The 19,958-nt window shown below is 36.1% G+C and overlaps 1 protein-coding gene across 2 annotated transcripts in view; it reads left to right on the forward strand.

Annotated features, from left to right (window-relative positions):
- TMX3 (thioredoxin related transmembrane protein 3) overlaps positions 1-18,840 on the forward strand; it is a 47,655-nt gene extending 28,815 nt beyond the window's left edge. For both annotated transcript variants that reach the window (XM_055296885.2, XM_055296895.2), the window contains 6 exons: positions 1,881-1,938; positions 2,123-2,176; positions 3,385-3,441; positions 5,264-5,393; positions 6,843-6,911; positions 15,346-18,840. In XM_055296885.2, the coding sequence (XP_055152860.1) occupies positions 1,881-1,938; positions 2,123-2,176; positions 3,385-3,441; positions 5,264-5,393; positions 6,843-6,911; positions 15,346-15,606 (629 nt within the window). In that variant the 3' untranslated portion in view covers positions 15,607-18,840. The remainder of the gene's footprint in view (positions 1-1,880; positions 1,939-2,122; positions 2,177-3,384; positions 3,442-5,263; positions 5,394-6,842; positions 6,912-15,345) is intronic.
- The last annotated feature ends 1,118 nt before the right edge of the window (positions 18,841-19,958 follow it).

A 19,958-nucleotide genomic window follows, 5' to 3' on the forward strand; every position in this document is an offset into this window, starting at 1 on the left:
TAGTTTTGCTTTGTATAGTAATCATAGGAGATAGCATGACCTTGAGGTGATTAAAACAGGTGGCTTTGGCTCAACTGAACACATATTTTCCCAGATGAATTTGGAAACAGAAGTGTGCTGTGGCAGTGTTCTTTTATGTGTCTGACATAATTGCCCCTGTTAGGCATCAGCTGTGGTGGTGCCCCTGCTCTTCACCCCACCTGTCCCCTTATGCTAGCACCACAGCAGCCTCCTGACGCTGTGCGGCTTCAGGCACCTTGTGTCTTTCTCAGAAGTTCTAACTCTTGCCTACATCTACAGCCTCATTTCACTCTAGCCTCTCCCCACACTCTTCCTTCTTGAGCCACACTAACCTTTTAGTTTCTTTTATTATTATTACTATTATTTTATCATTTTTACCCAAGTTTGCGTGATACCAGTTTCTTGAAAAGGCTATGCCAATTGCACCAAAGCACCATTTTACATGCTTTTTTCTTTGCTTGGAAAACCGCAGTTAATTCATATTCATCCATCAAACTCAGACCAAATACTGCTTCCTTAGGAAAATCTTCACTGACGTCGTCAAACTACATTAATTTATGCTGTAATTTTTTTTATAGCAGCATATTCTTATTTTTAATGGGACACCTATTTGATGAAAATGTCTACCAGTTCTATTGTGTTGTGCTTTCACAAGCGCAGAGCGTTGTCTGTGTTTGCTTATCACCATGTCCTCGGAACCAGCCCAGTGTGTGGTACATTATTTGACACTCAATAATTGTTGAATTAATATGTAGGAAACTGTGTCTGTGTTTCTCAGAACCCTGTTGGTCTATGGGAGAATGCTCTGTGTGTTGTAGACATTTTGGAAAAAAACTCACGAGCCATTTGAAAATTAAAGAAGCATGTAATACAAAAAAAGAAGAGTAAACGAGATATTTCAAGAAGGTAGATGTCATTGTGAACTGTTTTCATCAGAGAGAAGATTGAAGATTGTGTAGAATTTAGACAGGTGTTTAAGCAGCATGGAATTAGAAGCAGCATTAAAATGCAGGGATAATACTAAAAGATTATTGATTTAATCCTACATGTATGTACCTGCTCTGAGCCAGGTTTATGCCCATATTTCTGTGCATCTAATCTTACTTAACTCTCCCAATAACTCTGTGAAATCTATATTAGTTTTTGGAAATAAGTTGAAGTTTACTGAGGCACTCCCTGTTCCCCCGCGGCTTAGTATGGTGCTGAGAACATGATAGACACTGCTGGATTGCAGTGTTTGGTTTTCTAATTCTAACACCACTTTTCTGGTTATTACATCATGCCGGCTTTCTAGAAGATATCAGGATACATATGCTTTGTGTTGTATTTAGGGTTAAGTAAATGTGAGTCAGTTTAATTCTGCATATTTTAACTGGCAAGTACGAACCATGGTACCAAAGTGAATGGCCATGTTAAAATCATTTTCTTATTCTTCTAGACCATTGTTTTAGAGCTACAGTAATTCTTAGCAAACTTGTTTTTAATCAACTTATTTCCTATGCTTTTAGCCTTTGAAAAAATGGTTACCTTAGTCAATTTATAGAGTTTAAGGAAAAAATACAATTCAAGCTTGTAAGTTGGTATAAAAAAATACTATTTAAGTGTATAAATTCTTACATATTTACTCATTTATATTTTGGAGTGGGAAGTGGAAGGGAATTTGTCACCTGGAGTTGACTAATTCACTGATTCACTCTACAAACATATACCATAATGTGTTGATTTAATTTGATATAACGTGTAGGGTGATTGGAATTAAATTCTAGAAATGCTTTACTAATTTCCTACTCAGAACTAAAGTGATAATTGAATTGTGTAATAAGGGCGATTGAATTCAGATGTGTCATTCTTTATTTCAGGAAAGCTTGTGGCTCTTGCAGTTATTGATGAGAAAAATACATCAGTTGAACATACCAGGTATAATGCCTTGATACAGTTTTAGGCTTCAGATGTTCATTTCAGACTACATGGCTTTAGATAGATTTGATATAGTATCTTACTTTTCCTGCAGCAATTAGATGTAAGACAGCAGATACGATCATTGAAAAACTGTGTTTTTCAAGTGCAGAGATTAACTATTCATATGTTTGTTCTTCTACAGATTGAAGTCAATTATTCAGGAAGTTGCAAGAGATTACAGAGACCTCTTCCATAGGTAGGTGCTTATATTCTGAGAGATTCCTTTATTTTTGTTTAATACCGTTTTGTAATTTAGTAAAGCAAACTTAGTAGTAGTCATACTTTTGGAGGTGAATCAAAGAAATGAAGTTAAATAACAGTAATCCTCGCTTATCCACAGGAGATACATTCTAAGACCCCCAGTGGATGACTGAAACTTTGCATAGAATGGAATGCTACATATACTATAATTTTGTCTGTACCTACATACTTATGATAAAGTTTAATTTATACATTAGGTACAGTAAGAGATCAACAGTAATTAATAATAAAATAGAACAATTATAACAATACACTATAATAAAAATTATGTATATGTTTATTTCTGGAATTTTTCATTTAATATTTTCAGACCATGGTTGACCATGGGGAGCTGAAACCACAGAAAGTGAATCTATGGATAAGGGGAAAGGGGGTACTACTGTATAGCACATTGCATTTCAGCATGAATTGTCTGGATCTTGAAATTCGTTGATGGTGTGTCCTGCAAGTTAAAAAAAGAAACACTTTGATCTATAATTTGTATCATACCTGCTTCTTGATAGGATTTGAGATGCATTTTATGTAAATAAAATATATACATGTATTTATAATTGGACATAAATGAGCAATCAGAAGTCAGAGATAGGCAGATAATTATTCTAACAGAAACTCAAAAGAATAACTGAATAAAAAATGGCATCAGAAATACATATATTTTTACTTTATGCTGAATCATTGTTGCTACCATAAAAAAAGACAGTCGATATAAATGTATTTTATTATTGAATTATTATATCTTCCTATTCTGAATCTTCTAATGATGGGTCGTTGTATAGTTTTCTTACATAGTGTGTAGCATCTTCTGATTAGTCCTTTTTTTTTAGAGAAAATAGGTAATTTTTCTTAAACATATTTCAGGTAGAATAGCTTATATTTCCCTGAATTTTAAATATGCATAAACCAAGTAGAAATGTCTTAGAATTTCCTTTACTCGTGTATTTGTATCTCAGAAGCCAGTAGAATTTACACTTTTCGCAATATTTATTATATATGATTTACATGTGAAATGTTTACGGTTTCTGGGCTTACTGAGGCCTAAATTTAAGTTCATTGTTTTATTTACTTTTTTGATATTTAATGAGCTTTCTCTCTTTCTCTCCCCACCCCCTCTCCTTTTATTTATTTTTGGTTGTTGGTGGTTAGGGATTTTCAGTTTGGCCATATGGATGGAAATGACTACATAAATACCTTGCTGATGGAGTAAGTAAAGTGCTGAATGATTTTGCTATCAAATCTATTAATTTTTAAATTTGTTTCTGAGATACAAGTAGAAGGATGAAATAGCTGAAAAATAGCAAACAGTTGACATATTCAGATGCAGATATTCTCCCATTAAATATTTTACTTTAGTTTTCAAATTCTGTATTTAGAACTTACTGACTTTAATACTGGTCTATAGTAAAAAAAAAAAAAAAAAAAAAAAATTATCTCCTGATTTAATGTTTTCTAGTATTCTGAAAAGCCATTGTTCCAAAACGTGTAAATTTCATAGCTTCTGCTTAATACATACCTTGAGAAGTTCAGTTTTAATGGGCAATATAACTATTAAATAGAAAATGTTTAGCATTCAAAAACTAATTGTTCTAGAATTGAATAGACTAACTTTGTAAGAAAATATGCAATTTTAAACTTTTTATCTGTTTAAAATTATATAAAGACTATTAAATAGAAAATGTTTAGCATTCAAAAACAAATTGTTGTAGAATTTATTTGAGTAGACTGAATTTGTAGGAAAATATGCAGCTTTAAAATAATTTTAATCTAAAATTATAATGTAAAGATTTAATTTGCCACTTCACAAGACTGATATTAGAAAACATTTACCAAACCCTGTACTGAATTAATGAATTTGAAACAAGAAGCCACTCTATTCAGTGAACATTTAGTGAGTATTTACTGTATGTTGTACACTATATTAGACATTGTTGATGGAAAAATGAATAGAGTCCCTTTCTTTAAATGTGTATAGTCCACTGGATAAGACCACAGATGTTAATTACAGAACTGTATGAAAAGATCTATGTAGGACAGGGCTCTGATAGAGACACTTTCCCATCCTCACTGCCGCCACGCCACCTGCACCCAGTGCACAGTAAGGTGGAAGGGCTCAGGAAACATTTTCTGGAAGAGGCAATAATTAAGAAAAGGTCTAAAGAGTGAGAAGTTAGCTGAATGAAGAATACAGGGATAGTATTTCAGGCAGAACATAATAGCAAGTATGACAGGTAGTGGGAAAACTGGGCTTAGGAGAGTGCTAGAGAAATAAGCTAGCCTCTAAATGAAGATGGGGAAATCTCACTAGAGACACACTAACTCTTAGCCGCATTGAGGGCCCAGTGGAAGTTCAACAACATGATGCTGTGCTTTGGTTTTCTCTAGCTTTGCTTAGTATCATAGATGTAGCAAATGCCTTCATTCGTTATTGCAATATATTAGGTTATTTTGGTGTCTTCTGTTTTCCAAGTAAGAACACTGAGCGAAGAAGGGAGTGAACTTAACAAATCTGAAGTAACATTCATCATTTTCAGCTAAAGTCTTGAAATGTAGCATCACCTTACTTCATTTATTATCCCTCTCATTTCAGTAAGAACTTAAGAGGATTTGCCAAAGATTAAAGTACCAGATGTAGGATATAATGAAGAATTAAGAGAAAGAAAAAGTATCTATACAATTATTAAAGGGACTGTTGACCCTTGAACAACATAAGTTTGAATTGTGCAGATCCACCCGTAGGAATTTTTTTCAATACATATATTATAAAATTTTTTTGAGATTTTTGATAATTTGAAAAGACTTAAAGATGAATTACGTATCCTAGAAATATCAAAAACATTATAAAGTTATGTCATGAATGCATAAAATACACGTAAATACTAGGTCTATTTGATCATTTTCTACCATAAAATATGCACAAATTTATTAAATAGCTTCTATAATTATGGCTACTGAGATATAAATGAATATCAGAATACTTGTTATTGTTGTGTTTAATGTATATTTTTATTTGTTTTTATATTTTCAGTGAATTGACAGTGCCAACTGTAGTTGTACTGAATACTTCAAACCAACAATATTTCTTGCTAGATAGACAGATTAAGAATGTTGAAGACATGGTCCAGTTTATTAATAACATTTTGGATGGCACAGTAGAAGTAAGTTGTTCACTTCTGGTTCAAAGAGATGATGGACAGGGGGTAGAGGAGAAACTAGTTCATTTCTTTACTTCTGATTCTGAAAAGAATAGTTGGCCATCACCTGGAGTAGAGGGCTGGACCTCCATACATTGCTTCTGTCCAATTATAGGCAGAGTAGAGTTACATTCTCCCAGATACAGAAGGTTTTTCTATGGCAGAGGTTGCTAAAAGATGGAAATGTCCTTTTAGGGGTTATTTGGAGGGTATTTTTGGTTGTCATGGTGATGGGGAGGTGCTGTTGGCTAAGGTTGAGGCTTAGGGATGCTACGAGGTCTGCACTGTGTGGGGTAATCTTAATAGTGAACTTGCCTGTCTCTTAGTATGTTTCTAGGTCCAAAAGTACAATTGGGTTAAGTTGTTAGGATTGGTTTTCTGAGAAAATCTACAAATAAGATGACAATTTCTCAAGAAATGAGGAAATTTATTGAGAGTAAAAGCCCCCGTGGAGAGTTCTAGACTTAATCCTATAAAATATTTCTCAGAAATAAGTGAATAGTCTTAATTTTCTGTTTTTTTCCTATAAATTTTAACTGCAGTGTTTTTCAAACTGTGAATTGCAACCTATATTAGAAAGTCATGAAACCACCACAAGTCACAATCAGGCTGTGACCAGCATGCATCTTAATTCAATAGACTAGAATAAAATTTGAAAGAAAGCGCCCTCATTGCTTTTGTGAAATGTAATTACTATTTTTTGAGAGTTGTTTCAGTTTTACACAAACTTTATTTAAAATTTGCTCACAGAGTAACAAACGTAACTACTTTCGGTCAAGGTGAAGAAGTTTGAAAAACAATCAAATACTTAAGAATATTTTTGAAAATAATTTGTTAAAATGAAACTCACCTATATAAATATAAATCAGCCTTCTATTTTTAAGTTAGTAGAATGCAACTCAGACTGTTTAACAAGATTTTATTGTCTCATAGAGCTTGGAAATTTAAAAAATGAGCCAGATTGCAGGTATGGCCGAATACAGGATTTGATTGATTTTCATCAGTAATTTTTCACTCTCTTCCCTTCAGCACTTTCATCCTCAGGGAGCCTCTCCCTGCACAGTAGCAAAGGTATCCTGCAGCAGCTCTGGTTCTGTGGTCCCAGCTAAACTTAAAAGCTGGTTAGGCTGTACTCAGGGGTGGGTCAGCTTCAGCCAAGCTATGTGGGTTATGAATAGAGGAGGAGGAATTTTTTAGAGTAGAATCAGGGTGAATTAACACAAGCAGGCAGGAGGAATGCTGGACATGACACAGACAAAAAACAACACAGTAAATGTTTACCACATGGCCTTTTCAGGTGATTATGTAATATTTTGGAGTCAACCATTTGGCCTGCAATTGTAAGGTTGTGTAACACCAAATAAATGAAGTAATAGCACTTAAATAATTTATTTTTCTTTTTCTTTTTGGAAGGCCCAAGGAGGTGATAGCATTTTGCAGAGATTGAAAAGAATAGTATTTGATGCCAAATCTACTATTGTGGTAAGTTATGACAGTTCATGTCACTGATAATGAAGAAGATATAGGTTCTTTATATCTAGCTGTGTTAAAAATCTGAATTTGAAAAGATTAGGTCAAAATATGTCTTTTTAATTTGCAGGATATGACTAGTCAGTATTTAAGAAAATATATTCATTAGGTGGAAATTGTTTCTAATTGTTTATATGATTGATGAGTTAAAACTAAAATTCAGAATCAATTAACTTGATGGTATAATTTAAAAGATTTTATTTCTGCAACCTGCCATGTAAAGTTTTTACTTAGTAGTTTCTATGATTTGTTGAAAGTGCAGATAATATGAAACTTTTAGTTCCATTACGTGCTGTCTTCTGTAAATTGGTCATTTTTGTTAAAGAAAATGATGTGTGCTGGGAAGTCACTTTTTATTTTGCAGGAGTCAAAATAAAATTTTAGATCTTACAATTTTAAACATCCCTGTTAATTCTGTACTTTTCCCTAGTTGGTAAATAACTAAGATCATTTACAGATGTTTTTCCTACTTCCCTTTTTCTCTCCTTCCTTTTTCTTCTTTTATTCTTTTTATAGAACGCTTTAAATGTGGAATTAAAATGTGATGGATCAAATCCTTTCTAACAGTGTTTACTTTCATTTGTTTGTCCCAGTGTTTATTCACAGTCGTTATATGTAAGTAGAATATCAACAGTGGTAGATGAATTGACACGTCTGCCCCTAATTACCCGTCTCTCTTGTTTTTATAATTATACTTTCTAAATAGATTTCCTTGACTTTCTTCACTGTCACCTAGCACCTGATTATTTCTGCTATTCTAATTTCCTCTTCCTTTCACTCTATCAGACTAATGCTTACTCTGTCAAACTAATTAGATTTGTTGTATTTCCCCTGGATTTCTTTGAAGCATCCTTTCCTTGACATTCTCCTTTCCATGCTGCTGTGAGTATCACTACTCCCCTGCTCCTGCCCCATCTCTCCAGTCAGTGTTTTTCAGCATCCCTTTCCTCCCTTTCCCCTTTGCAGTCCTTGGATCTGAACCTTCTTGCTTGAAACTCTTACGAAATTGTTCTCCCTCTGCCAGCTTTAACTGTCAATCAACTTGACAGCAGAGGAATTCCTAAATTTGTTTGAGCCCTAAACTTAGTTCCTGTTGTCCTTCTTGAGCTGTTACATGGGCATTTTCATTCATTGTGTCCCAAAGCAATCATAAAAATATAGCTAACATTTATTGGTTAGAAGTAAATTCTGGGCATCTTTGTTTTTTTCCTTGCATAGTATTCTTCAGTTTGCTTTATTTTCCTGTTGCCACGAGCATGGATTAGTTCCTAATCACGTTCTGTCTAGCTGCTGGTCTCTTTCACCTGGTTTCCAAACTTCCACTTGCCCAGTCTCCAATCTATATTGTATTCCACTACACAATTAATATTACTAAAATAATCGATTTTGATCACATTCCTTCCCTTTTCCAGGGGTGTACATCAGAATACTCTGTCCATCAAAAGTATTTTCCTCTTTGGTTTTTGAATATTAGCTTTTGCTAGTGCAAATTGCCTGGTGCTCACTTGTCCCATATCCTGCCTCCTTCTCACTCATCCTTAAATTCCTACCTAAAACACCTTTATTCTGTGAAACTTTCTTTTATTATCTCAATCCAAAGTGATCTTTTTCTTCTCTGAGCTTGTCTATGTTCTCAAGAGTTATCGTTGCAATTCATGCAGTATATTCTAGTTGAAAACCCTATTCATTAAAATTACTTTTACTTTTCTGGGAGCTATGAAGGCAGTATGTAAATTGGGGGAAATTAGTAAGTCAATGAAGTTTTACTACTAATCAGATAAGTAAAAAATATTAAAAATGTCATGTGAAAAGAGTATGTGTGTACCTTCTTTGTGGTAAATAACCCAGCCTTCTCCATAAGCAGATTCCTGTAGTTCAGGAAACAACTCTAAAGCTGCTGGGCGCACATAGTAAGCATCTTAAAGAGACCTTTGTGGTTAATGTGAGAAAAATCAGTGTCTTGAGGAAAGGCTCTAGAATATTTGATGCCTTTTTCTGTTGCTAATAGCTGGTTCTACACACACATGCTTATGTATGTGCGTATAGAAATTATATCTCTTAACAGTGTCTTTAACATGGTAGTTACTGCTGAAATGATTGACTTTGATTCATTGGAACTAAAAACAAGTTGAATAGCAACAAGATAAATCTTTTTTTTTATTATTATTATACTTTAGGTTTTAGGGTACATGTGCACAATGTGCAGGTTTGTTACATATGTACCCATGTGCCATGTTGGTTTGCTGCACCCATTAACTCATCATTTAGCATTAGGTATATCTCCTAATGCTGTCCCTCCCCGCTCCCCTCACCCACAACAGTCCCCGGAGTGTGATGTTCTCCTTCCTGGGTCCACGTGTTCTCATTGTTCAATTCCCGCCTATGAGTGAGAACATGCAGTGTTTGGTTTTTTGTCCTTGCGATAGTTTACTGAGAATGATGGTTTCCAGTTTCATCCATGTCCCTACAAAGGACATGAACTCATCATTTTTTATAGTTGCATAGTATTCCATAGTGTATATGTGCCACATTTTCTTAATCCAGTCTATCGTTGTTGGACATTTGGGTTGGTTCCAAGTCTTTGCTATTGTGAATAGTGCCGCAATAAACATACGTGTGCATGTGTCTTTACAGCAGCATGATTTATAGTCCTTTGGGTATATACCCAGTAATGGGATGGCTGGGTCAAATGGTATTTCTAGTTCTAAGTCCCTGAGGAATCGCCACACTGACTTCCACAATGGTTGAACTAGTTCACAGTCCCACCAACAGTGTAAAAGTGTTCCTATTTCTCCACATCCTCTCCAGCACCTGTTGTTTCCTGACTTTTTAATGATGGCCATTCTAATGGTATCTCATTGTGGTTTTGATTTGCATTTCTCTGATGGTCAGTAATGATGAGCATTTTTTCATGTGTTTTTTGGCTGCATAAATGTCTTCTTTTGAGAAGTGTCTGTTCATGTCCTTCGCCCACTTTTTGATGGGGTTGTTTTTTTCTTGTAAATTTGTTGGAGTTCATTGTAGATTCTGGATATTAGCCCTTTGTCAGATGAGTAGGTTGCAAAAATTTTCTCCCATTCTGTAGGTTGCCTGTTCACTCTAATGGTAGTTTCTTTTGCTGTGCAGAAGCGCTTTAGTTTAGTTAGATCCCATTTGTCAATTTTGGCTTTTATTGCCATTGCTTTGGGTGTTTTAGACATGAAGTCCTTGCCCACGCCTATGTCCTGAATGGTATTGCTTGGCTTTCTTCTAGGGTTTTTATGGTTTTAGGTCTAACATGTAAGTCTTTAATCCATCTTGAATTAATTTTTGTATAAGGTGTAAGGAAGGGATCCAGTTTCAGCTTTCTACATATGGCTAGCCAGTTTTCCCAGCACCATTTATTAAATAGGAAATCCTTTCCCCATTGCTTCTTTTTGTCAGGTTTGTCAAAGATCAGATAGTTGTAGATATGCGGCATTATTTCTGAGGGCTCTGCTCTGTTCCATTGATCTATGTCTCTGTTGTGGTACCAGTACCATGCTGTTTTGGTTACTGTAGCCTTGTAGTATAGTTTGAAGTCAGGTAGCGTGATGCCTCCAGCTTTGCTCTTTTGGCTTAGGATTGACTTGGTGATGCGGGCTCTTTTTTGGTTCCATATGAACTTTAAAGTAGTTTTTTCCAATTCTGTGAAGAAAGTTATTGGTAGCTTGATGGGGATGGCATTGAATCTATAAATTACCTTGGGCAGTATGGCCATTTTCACGATATTGATTCTTACAATCCATGAGCATGGAATGTTCTTCCATTTGTTTGTATCCTCTGTTATTTCATTGAGCAGTGGTTTGTAGTTCTCCTTGAAGAGGTCCTTCACATCCCTTGTAAGTTGGATTCCTAGATATTTTATTCTCTTTGAAGCAGTTGTGCATGGGAGTTCACTCATGATTTGGCTCTCTGTTTGTCTGTGATTGGTGTACAAGAATGCTTGTGATTTTTGTACATTGATTTTGTATCCTGAGACTTTGCTGAAGTTGCTAATCAGCTTAAGGAGATTTTGGGCCGAGACAGTGGGGTTTTGTAGATATACAATCATGTCATCTGCAAACAGGGCCAATTTGACTTCCTCTTTTCCTAATTGAATACCCTTTATTTCCTTCTCCTGCCTGATTGCCCTGGCCAGAACTTCCAACACTATGTTGAGTAGGAGTGGTGAGAGAGGGCATCGCTGTCTTGTGCCAGTTTTCAAAGGGAATGCTTCCAGTTTTTGCCCATTCAGTATGATATTGGCTGTGGGTTTGTCATAGATAGCTCTTATTATTTTGAGATACGTCCCATCAGTACCTAATTTATTGAGAGTTTTTAGCATGAAGAGTTGTTGAATTTTGTCAAAGGCCTTTTCTGCATCTATTGAGATAATCATGTGGTTTTTGTCTTTGGTTCTGTTTATATGCTGGATTACATTTATTGATTTGCGTATGTTGAACCAGCCTTGCATCCCAGGGATGAAGCCCACTTGATCATGGTGTATAAGCTTTTTGATGTGCTTCTGGATTCGGTTTGCCAGTATTTTATTGAGGATTTTTGCATCAATGTTCATCAATGATATTGGTCTGAAATTCTCTTTTTTGGTTGTGTCTCTGCCAGGCTTTGGTATCAGGATGATGCTGGCCTCATAAAATGTGTTAGGGAGGATTCCCTCTTTTTCTGTTGATTCGAATAGTTTCAGAAGGAATGGTACCAGTTCCTCCTTGTACCTCTGGTAGAATTCGGCTGTGAATCCATCAGGTCCTGGACTCTTTTTGGTTGGTAAGCTATTGATTATTGCCACAATTTCAGAGCCTGTTATTAGTCTATTCAGAGATTCAACTTCTTCCTGGTTTAGTCTTGGGAGGGTGTATTTGTCGAGGAATTTATCCATTTCTTCTAGATTTTCTAGTTTATTTGCATAGAGGTGTTTGTAGTATTCTCTGATGGTAGATTGTATTTCTGTGGGATCGGTGGTGATATCCCCTTTTTCATTTTTTATTGCGTCTATTTGATTCTTCTCTTTTCTTCTTTATTAGTCTTGCTAGCGGTCTATCAATTTTGTTGATCTTTTCAAAAAACCAGCTCCTGGATTCATTAATTTTTTGAAGGGTTTTTTGTGTCTCTATTTCCTTCAGTTCTGCTCTGATTTTAGTTATTTCTAGTCTTCTGCTAGCTTTTGAATGTGTTTGCTCTTGCTTTTCTAGTCCTTTTAATTGTGATGTTAGGGTGTCAATTTTGGATCTTTCCTGCTTTCTCTTGTGGGCATTTAGTGCTATAAATTTCCCTCTACACACTGCTTTGAATGTGTCCCAGAGATTCTGGTATGTTGTGTCTTTGTTCTCGTTGGTTTCAAAGAACACCTTTATTTCTGCCTTCATTTCGTTATGTACCCAGTGGTCATTCAGGAGCAGGTTGTTCAGTTTCCATGTAGTTGAGCAGTTTTGAGTGAGTTTCTTAATCCTGAGTTCTAGTTTGATTGCACTGTGGTCTGAGAGACAGTTTGTTATAATTTCTGTTCTTTTACATTTGCTGAGAAGAGCTTTACCTCCTCTTCCAACTATGTGTTCAATTTTGGAATAGGTGTGGTGTGGTGCTGAAAAAAATGTATATTCTGTTGATTTGGGGTGGAGAGTTCTGTAGATGTCTATTAGGTCCACTTTGTGCAGAGCTGAGTTGAATTCCTGGATATCCTTGTTAACTTTCTGTCTCGTTGATCTGTCTAATGTTGACAGTGGGGTGTTAAAATCTCCCATTATTATTGTGTGGAAGTTTAAGTCCCTTTGTAGGTCACTGAGGACTTGCTTTATGAATCTGGGTGCTCCTATGTTAGGTGCATATATATTTAGGATAGTTAGCCCTTCTTGTTGAATTGATCCCTTTACCATTATGTAGTGGCTTTCTTTGTCTCTTTTAATCTTTGTTGGTATAAAGTCTATTTTATCAGAGACTAGGATTGCAACCCCTGCCTTTTTTTGTTTTCCATTTGCTTGATAGATCTTCCTCCATCCCTTTATTTTGAGTCTATGTGTGTCTCTGCACGTGAGATGGGTTTCCTGAATACAGCACACTGATGGGTCTTGACTCCTTATCCAGTTTGCCAGTCTGTGTCTTTTAATTGGAGCATTTAGCCCATTTACATTTAAAGTTAATATTGTTATGTGTGAATCTGATCCTGTCATTATGATGTTAGTTGGTTATTTTGCTCGTTAGTTGATGCAGTTTCTTCCTAGCCTCGATGGTGTTTACAATTTGGCATGTTTTTGCAGTGGCTGGTACCAGTTCTTACTTGCCATGTTTAGTGCTTCCTTCAGGAGCAGTTTTAGGGCAGGCCTGGTGGTGACAAAATCACTCAGCATTTGCTAGTCTGTAAAGTATTTTATTTCTCCTTCACTTATGAAGCTTAGTTTGGCTGGATATGAAATTCTGGGTTGAAAATTCTTTTCTTTAAGAATGTTGAATATCGGCCCCCACTCTCTTCTGGCTTGTGGAGTTTCTGCGGAGAGATCAGCTGTTAGTCTGATGGGCTTCCCTTTGTGGGTAACCCGACCTTTCTCTCTGGCCGCCCTTAACATTTTTTCCTTCATTTCAACTTTGGTGAATCTGACAATTATGTGTCTTGGAGTTGCTCTTCTCGAGGAGTATCTTTGTGGCGTTCTCTGTATTTCCTGGATCTGAATGTTGGCCTGCCTTGCTAGTTTGGGGAAGTTCTCCTGGATAATATCTTGCAGAGTGTTTTCCAACTTGGTTCCATTCTCCCCATCACTTTCAGGTACACCAATCAGACGTAGGTTTGGTCTTTTCACATAGTCCCATATTTCTTGGAGGCTTTGTTCGTTTGTTTTTATTCTTCTCTAAACTTTCCTTCTTGCTTCATTTCATTCATTTCATCTTCCATCGCTGATACCCTTTCTTCCAGTTGATCGCATCGGCTACCGAGGCTTCTGCAATCTTCACGTAGTTCTCGAAACTTGGCTTTCATCTCCATCAGCTCCTTTAAGCCCTTGTCTTCATTGGTTATTCTAGTTATCCATTCGTCTAATTTTTTTTCAAAGTTTTTAACTTCTTTGCTATTGTTTTGAATTTCCTCCCGTAGCTCAGAGTAGTTTGATCGTCTGAAGCCTTCTTCTCTCAACTCGTCAAAGTCATTCTCCATCCAGCTTTGTTCCGTTGCTGGTGAGGAACTGCGTTCCTTTGGAGGAGGAGAGGTGCTCAGCTTTTTAGAGTTTCCAGTTTTTCTGCTCTGTTTCTTCCCCATCTTTGTGGTTTTATCTACTTTTGGTCTTTGATGATGGTGATGTACAGATGGGTTTTTGGTGTGGATATCCTTTCTGTTTGTTAGTTTTCCTTCTACCAGACAGGACCCTCAGCTGCAGATCTGTTGGAGTTTGCTAGAGGTCCACTCCAGACCCTATTTGGCTGGGTGTCAGCAGCGGTGGCTGCCGAACAGCGGAATTTTCGTGAGACCACAAATTCAGCTGTCTGATAGTTCCTCTGGAAGTTTTGTCTCAGGGGAGTACCTCACCGAGTGAGGTGTCAGTCTGTCCCTACTCGGGGGTGCCTCCCAGTTAGGCTGCTCAGGGGTCAGGGAACCACTTTAGGAGGCAGTCTGCGGGTTCTCAGATCTCCAGCTGCGTGCTGGGAGAACCACTACTCTTCAAAGCTGTCAGACAGGGACATTTAAGTCTGCAGAGGTTCCTGCTGACTTTTTGTTTGTCTGTGCCCTGCCCCCAGAGGTGGAGCCTACAGAGGCAGGCAGGCCTCCTTGAGCTGTGGTGGGCTCCACCCAGTTGGAGCTTCCTGGCTGCTTTGTTTACCTAAGCAAGCCTGGGCAATGGCGGGCGCCCCTCCCCCAGCCTCGCTGCCGCCTTGCAGTTTGATCTCAGACTGCTGTGCTAGCAATCAGCGAGACTCTGTGGGCATAGGACCCTCCGAGCCAGGTGCAGGACACAATCTCCTGGTGTGCCGTTTTCCAAGCCCGTTGGAAAAGCGCAGTATTAGGGTGGGACTGACCCGATTTTCCAGGTGCCGTCTCTTACTCCTTTCTTTGACTAGGAAAGGGAACTCCCTGATCCCTTGCACTTCCCGAGTGAGGCGATGCCTCGCCGTGCTTTGGCTCGCACACAGTGCGCTGCACCAACTGTCCTGCACCCACTCTTTGGCACTCCCTAGTGAAATGAACCGGGTACCTCAAATGGAAATGCAGAAATCATCCGTCTTCTGTGTCACTCACGCTGGGAGCTATAGACTGGAGCTGTTCCTATTCGGCCATCTTGGCTCCACCCTGCAACAAGAGAAATCTATAATGGTTTCAAGTTCATTTCATGCTTTGTATATCAGAATTACATATGAAGGGAACTGAGTTTTAATTCTCTTTCCACAGTCTATATTCAAGAGCTCACCACTGATGGGCTGCTTTCTCTTTGGCCTACCACTGGGTGTCATCAGTATCATGTGCTATGGAATATACACAGCTGACACAGATGGAGGTTATATAGAAGAACGATATGAAGTGTCTAAAAGTGAAAATGAAAACCAAGAACAGATAGAAGAGAGCAAAGAACAGCAGGAGCCCAGCAGTGGAGCATCTGTAGTGCCTACAGTGCAGGAGCCCAAGGATGTATTAGAAAAGAAGAAAGATTGAGACTTGATGACTATAAAATATTTGATAGGACTTCAAATTATTAAAGAGTCTATTTATTGAATTTAGACATTTAATCATGATCTTTACAGAAAAGAACATGTTATTTGTATTTTGCTAATATCAACTGCATGGATTAAAGTAGTCCATACATGGGGAAGTGTTTGGAGCAAAGAGATGAACAGTTTGTCTGAAACAAACACAGAGCACTCCATCAAAATTTACCTGATCTTTGTGATTAGAACAGAACAGTTCTATTTGCATGTTTCTCTCTCTGAATATTCTGTGACAAAAAGTTAAGATTCTTGGGCAGAATATTTAAATTGGTCAGTCAGGTAGAAGATACATGTGTGATATAGAAAAATAATGCCTCCCCTGCTGCCATCCATTTCCCTCATATATTTTGGACAAGATTTATATGGAGAAAATTAAGTCTTTAAAATTTAGGCACTTTAAGAAGAACTAATAACTTTTTCCATGTATCAAATTAAGATTATGAGGTTAAAAATAATGTGGTTTTATATCACATAGTGGTTTTATTTTGTTAGTTATTTTTAAAGGAGAAATGTTACTTTTTAACTTTATACTCAGTTGCATTATCATAAAATTTTCATATATGCCTAGATAATGGGGAAAAAAATCTTGTGATTGACTTTCGCAAAATGAACAGGATTTACTGAGAGTAGAGGTTTCAGCCCATTCCTTGGAATACTCTTAACAGGTATTTCATCTGTCATTGTAGGTTGGGAAGGGTCTCTATTTCCTACTCTGCTTTAGCCAGAACAGCCTAGTATTTTATTTCTATTTTATATATTGAGATTTCTTCTAACATTTCCTTTGATAAAAATCTTCTGCTTTTTGAAAAGTAGTATCATATTTTTATGTTTATAGTGTGTAAACTTTATGGTAACTTATACTCTAGAATATGTATATACCCACAGACACACAAAGTTTATTGACACATCTATTATGTAATGCTGTAGACCTGTCCATTTCTGTTTCATAAGGAATAATGAGTGACATTAGCATGTCCAGTGACAGGTCACATCCAGTGTAAAAAAAAGAGACCAGCCAGTTACCTTCTCCATTTTCTTAGTTCTGTCACCCATTTTGTCAAGTGACCTCTCATCTACTATAAACTAATACAGGAATTCTATCCAAAGCAATGTCTAAAAACCCTTTTTTTAAAAAAAATAAGTTTGGTATGTTTATTGTAGATAAATTATTTTTGAGGCCTTCATTTTAGCTAAGTTTAGAATTTATATTAGGCAACTATGATTTGAGTGGTTATTCATTGAGTAATTTTCCACTATAAAGAATTTTATTGAACATTTATTAAAAAATATGTAATGCATGGTCAAAAAATATGTAATTCATGGTCTTGACACTGAAGTTGTTTAGGGATTTAGTCATCAAGGACAGCCTTCTGTTGTTTCTAATGCCATACTCATCAAGACTGTATGGACACTTTTATCTTAAGTACTAAGGAATTACTAGTAATTGTTTTATTTTATCCATGTACTGTTTTAGTATTTAATAATTAAATACCTATTCTTAGTGTTGACACTCCATATTTCTTTTTTTTTTGGAAATGAAACAAATATGCAGTCCAAAATTCAGGAACTACTAGAGTGAAATGATATTAAGTGGAAGCCAGAGATAAATGCTGTTAATTTAGCAAGTAGATTCTTCTCCAAAGAGTAATGAGTGATTCTTGGGAAGATAAATGTTAATGTTCCCAATAGTCAAGCTTGTTTTGCAGTAGTGAAAAGCTTAGATGAGTACGGATGCCTCATTTGAAAACTCAGTCTAGTAAGGAAGTGAAAACTTAGCAGTCAGTGACATGGGGAAATAGTTATAGAAAATGTCACTGAATTTTTTCATATTTATAGTTAGTCATTTACATATTTTTGTCTTGTTGATCATTACCTGTAAATGAAAGACCTTAATAGGAAAAAAAGAGTAAAGCTCAGTGTGAATGCAAACATCCAGTGATCTTCCTTTATATTCTGTGACGTTCTTTATAAGTGAATGTCTCAGTTCTCTGCTACCCTTTTCACAGCTTTGTACTGTTTGCCTTATATTCTATTTGTGCTTTTAAAGTGTGTCTGTTGGGAAAACAAAATGTGTAGGTGGTTTGTAAGTGAATAATTTTTATTTCTTTTTGTATTAAAATTTTGCTTTTTTCTCTACTTTGGGAGATGTTTATTTACATTGTCAGACTATTCACAAAACAGATTTTAAAATTTGTTTGCTCGTATGCGTTTCCCTTCAATGTGATATCAGAGATTACTATGAATGTTAGTTTCATTCCGTGAAAAATTACTTCCATATAAAGACAGATCTCTTAATAAGTGAATCTAGTGGAAGAACATAGGTATCATTCTAATTCCATGATGAATTTTGTCATGATTCTATATGAATAATGGGGTCCTTCAGGAAGTTGGAGCTTTTGCCTTCTCTTTTAATTGCAGTGAAGTTCTCTTTATAACTTCTAAAATTCAGAATTCTAGGTCCTTGCTTTTGCAGAATTTGGTGCTCAGACAATATTTAAGGACATTTCAGCGAGATAAAGTGCATGTTTTTATCGAGTACCCTATGCACCACATTATATCTGGCAATTCTTTTTGTTTCATTATGTGCATCAATATTTTTCTCAGCTACTATTACCTGAAACTTGTTTAACATGTATTAGACCTAGAATTTTCATTTTCTTTCTCACATAGTTGCTTCCTGGTATCTGATTTAGAAATAACACTAAAATGCCAAGTATCTAGGGGATTGAAGGAAGGGTCTATATGAGTAGGTAAATTAGCAGTATTGTTTTTGTTTAGTGGATATTGTTAGTGACTTTTTTTGTGTGTTTTGCTTTGGGACCTTTTTATTTTGGTGCTGCAAAAAGTAACAGATATTTTCATCATTGCTTCATACGACCTGGAGTTAGGACAGGGAAAAATCATTCAACACTCCTTATGCATTGAATGATCAAATAAACCAGTGTGGGATATTAAGACTATCAATTGGTGGGATTAGGCTTGACATTTTATTTTTATAAATAGATATTTTTTCTGAATGTGTCTGAGTCCAAGAGTGGGCAAAAAATAATTTTCTACTTTGGACTAATCTATAGAGGTTTTTGAAAGTCTGCATTACTAACTTGTTGAATTCATGATATTCTGCCTATGGCACAAATTGTAAACCTTTGTTTTTCTAAAATAAAGTAATTGAAAACCTGTAGTTGTTTCTTATTTTTACTGTGTATCCTGGTTGTTTGCAATATGAATAGTTCTGTGTACAAAGACAACAGCTATGACCATATCTTCCAGAGGGTGTTTACTTTTATTAAAATTACAAATTATAATTATAGAAATATAGAATTTTAGAGATGAGAGAGATCAGATTGCAGTCTAATTCTACTATATTACAAGTAAAGAACCTGAGATTCATAGGTTTGATATAGTTTGTATTTGACAAACCTGATAATTGTACAGTATTTTTTCCAAAAGCATATCTTATAGTTTATTTTGAGAAGAATCAATCCTTAAGTCAACTGCTAAGTTATCTTTGACACCACACAACCACATTTAAAACCTCAAGTTTTTAAAAATGTTTTAAATAGCATCAGGTATATTAGGAAAAAAAGGCTTTATAACGTTAATTTTAAAAATAATTTCTTTTATGTCTATTTATTTTTAATAAGGACATACCTTTTAATGAGAGTGACTGGCACAGGAATGACAGCCCAAAACATGGACCCACAAACCTGTGAATTTGCAGACTGGCTGGTTAGGATGGGCCTCTCTGATACGAGTGACCAAGCACAGCACATTCCGCCGTTTATCAATTTCACAGGAGTGTGATGGAGGTTCTCGTCTCTGTTGTGTGGCTGTATTGCACCGTGTGTGGAAGCTCCGGTGTCACACTCCCTGGTTCAACTCTTTCTGTCATTTACCCGTGTAAAGTTGAGTGAGCCACTTAACCATTCTGCTCCCGAGTTGTCTAATTGGAGGATGATGGCACCTATCTCGCTGGATTGTGAAGAGAAATGAGTTGCACATGAGGTGTATTTAGAACAGTGACTGGCATACAGTAACAGCTCAAATATTAACCATAATTCTTTTAGATTTAATTGATTTCTCACTTTATTTAGAATTTATGTAATTATTTACCACAGAGAAAAGCCAAGTCATCAGGAATGTGAAATTCTAATATGTTTAAGTTTGCCTGGCTACTTTCTGCAATTTAAGTTTTAACATTTTGGATAGAAATGAAAAAAAAATTCTTTGACATAAAAATTAATTACAAATATTTAGGTTCAGATGTCTTGGAAAAATCCTCTGGTTTTTGTGCTTCTA

Source organism: Symphalangus syndactylus, chromosome 1 (assembly GCF_028878055.3).
Source record: "Symphalangus syndactylus isolate Jambi chromosome 1, NHGRI_mSymSyn1-v2.1_pri, whole genome shotgun sequence".
Taxonomy (NCBI): domain Eukaryota; kingdom Metazoa; phylum Chordata; class Mammalia; order Primates; family Hylobatidae; genus Symphalangus; species Symphalangus syndactylus.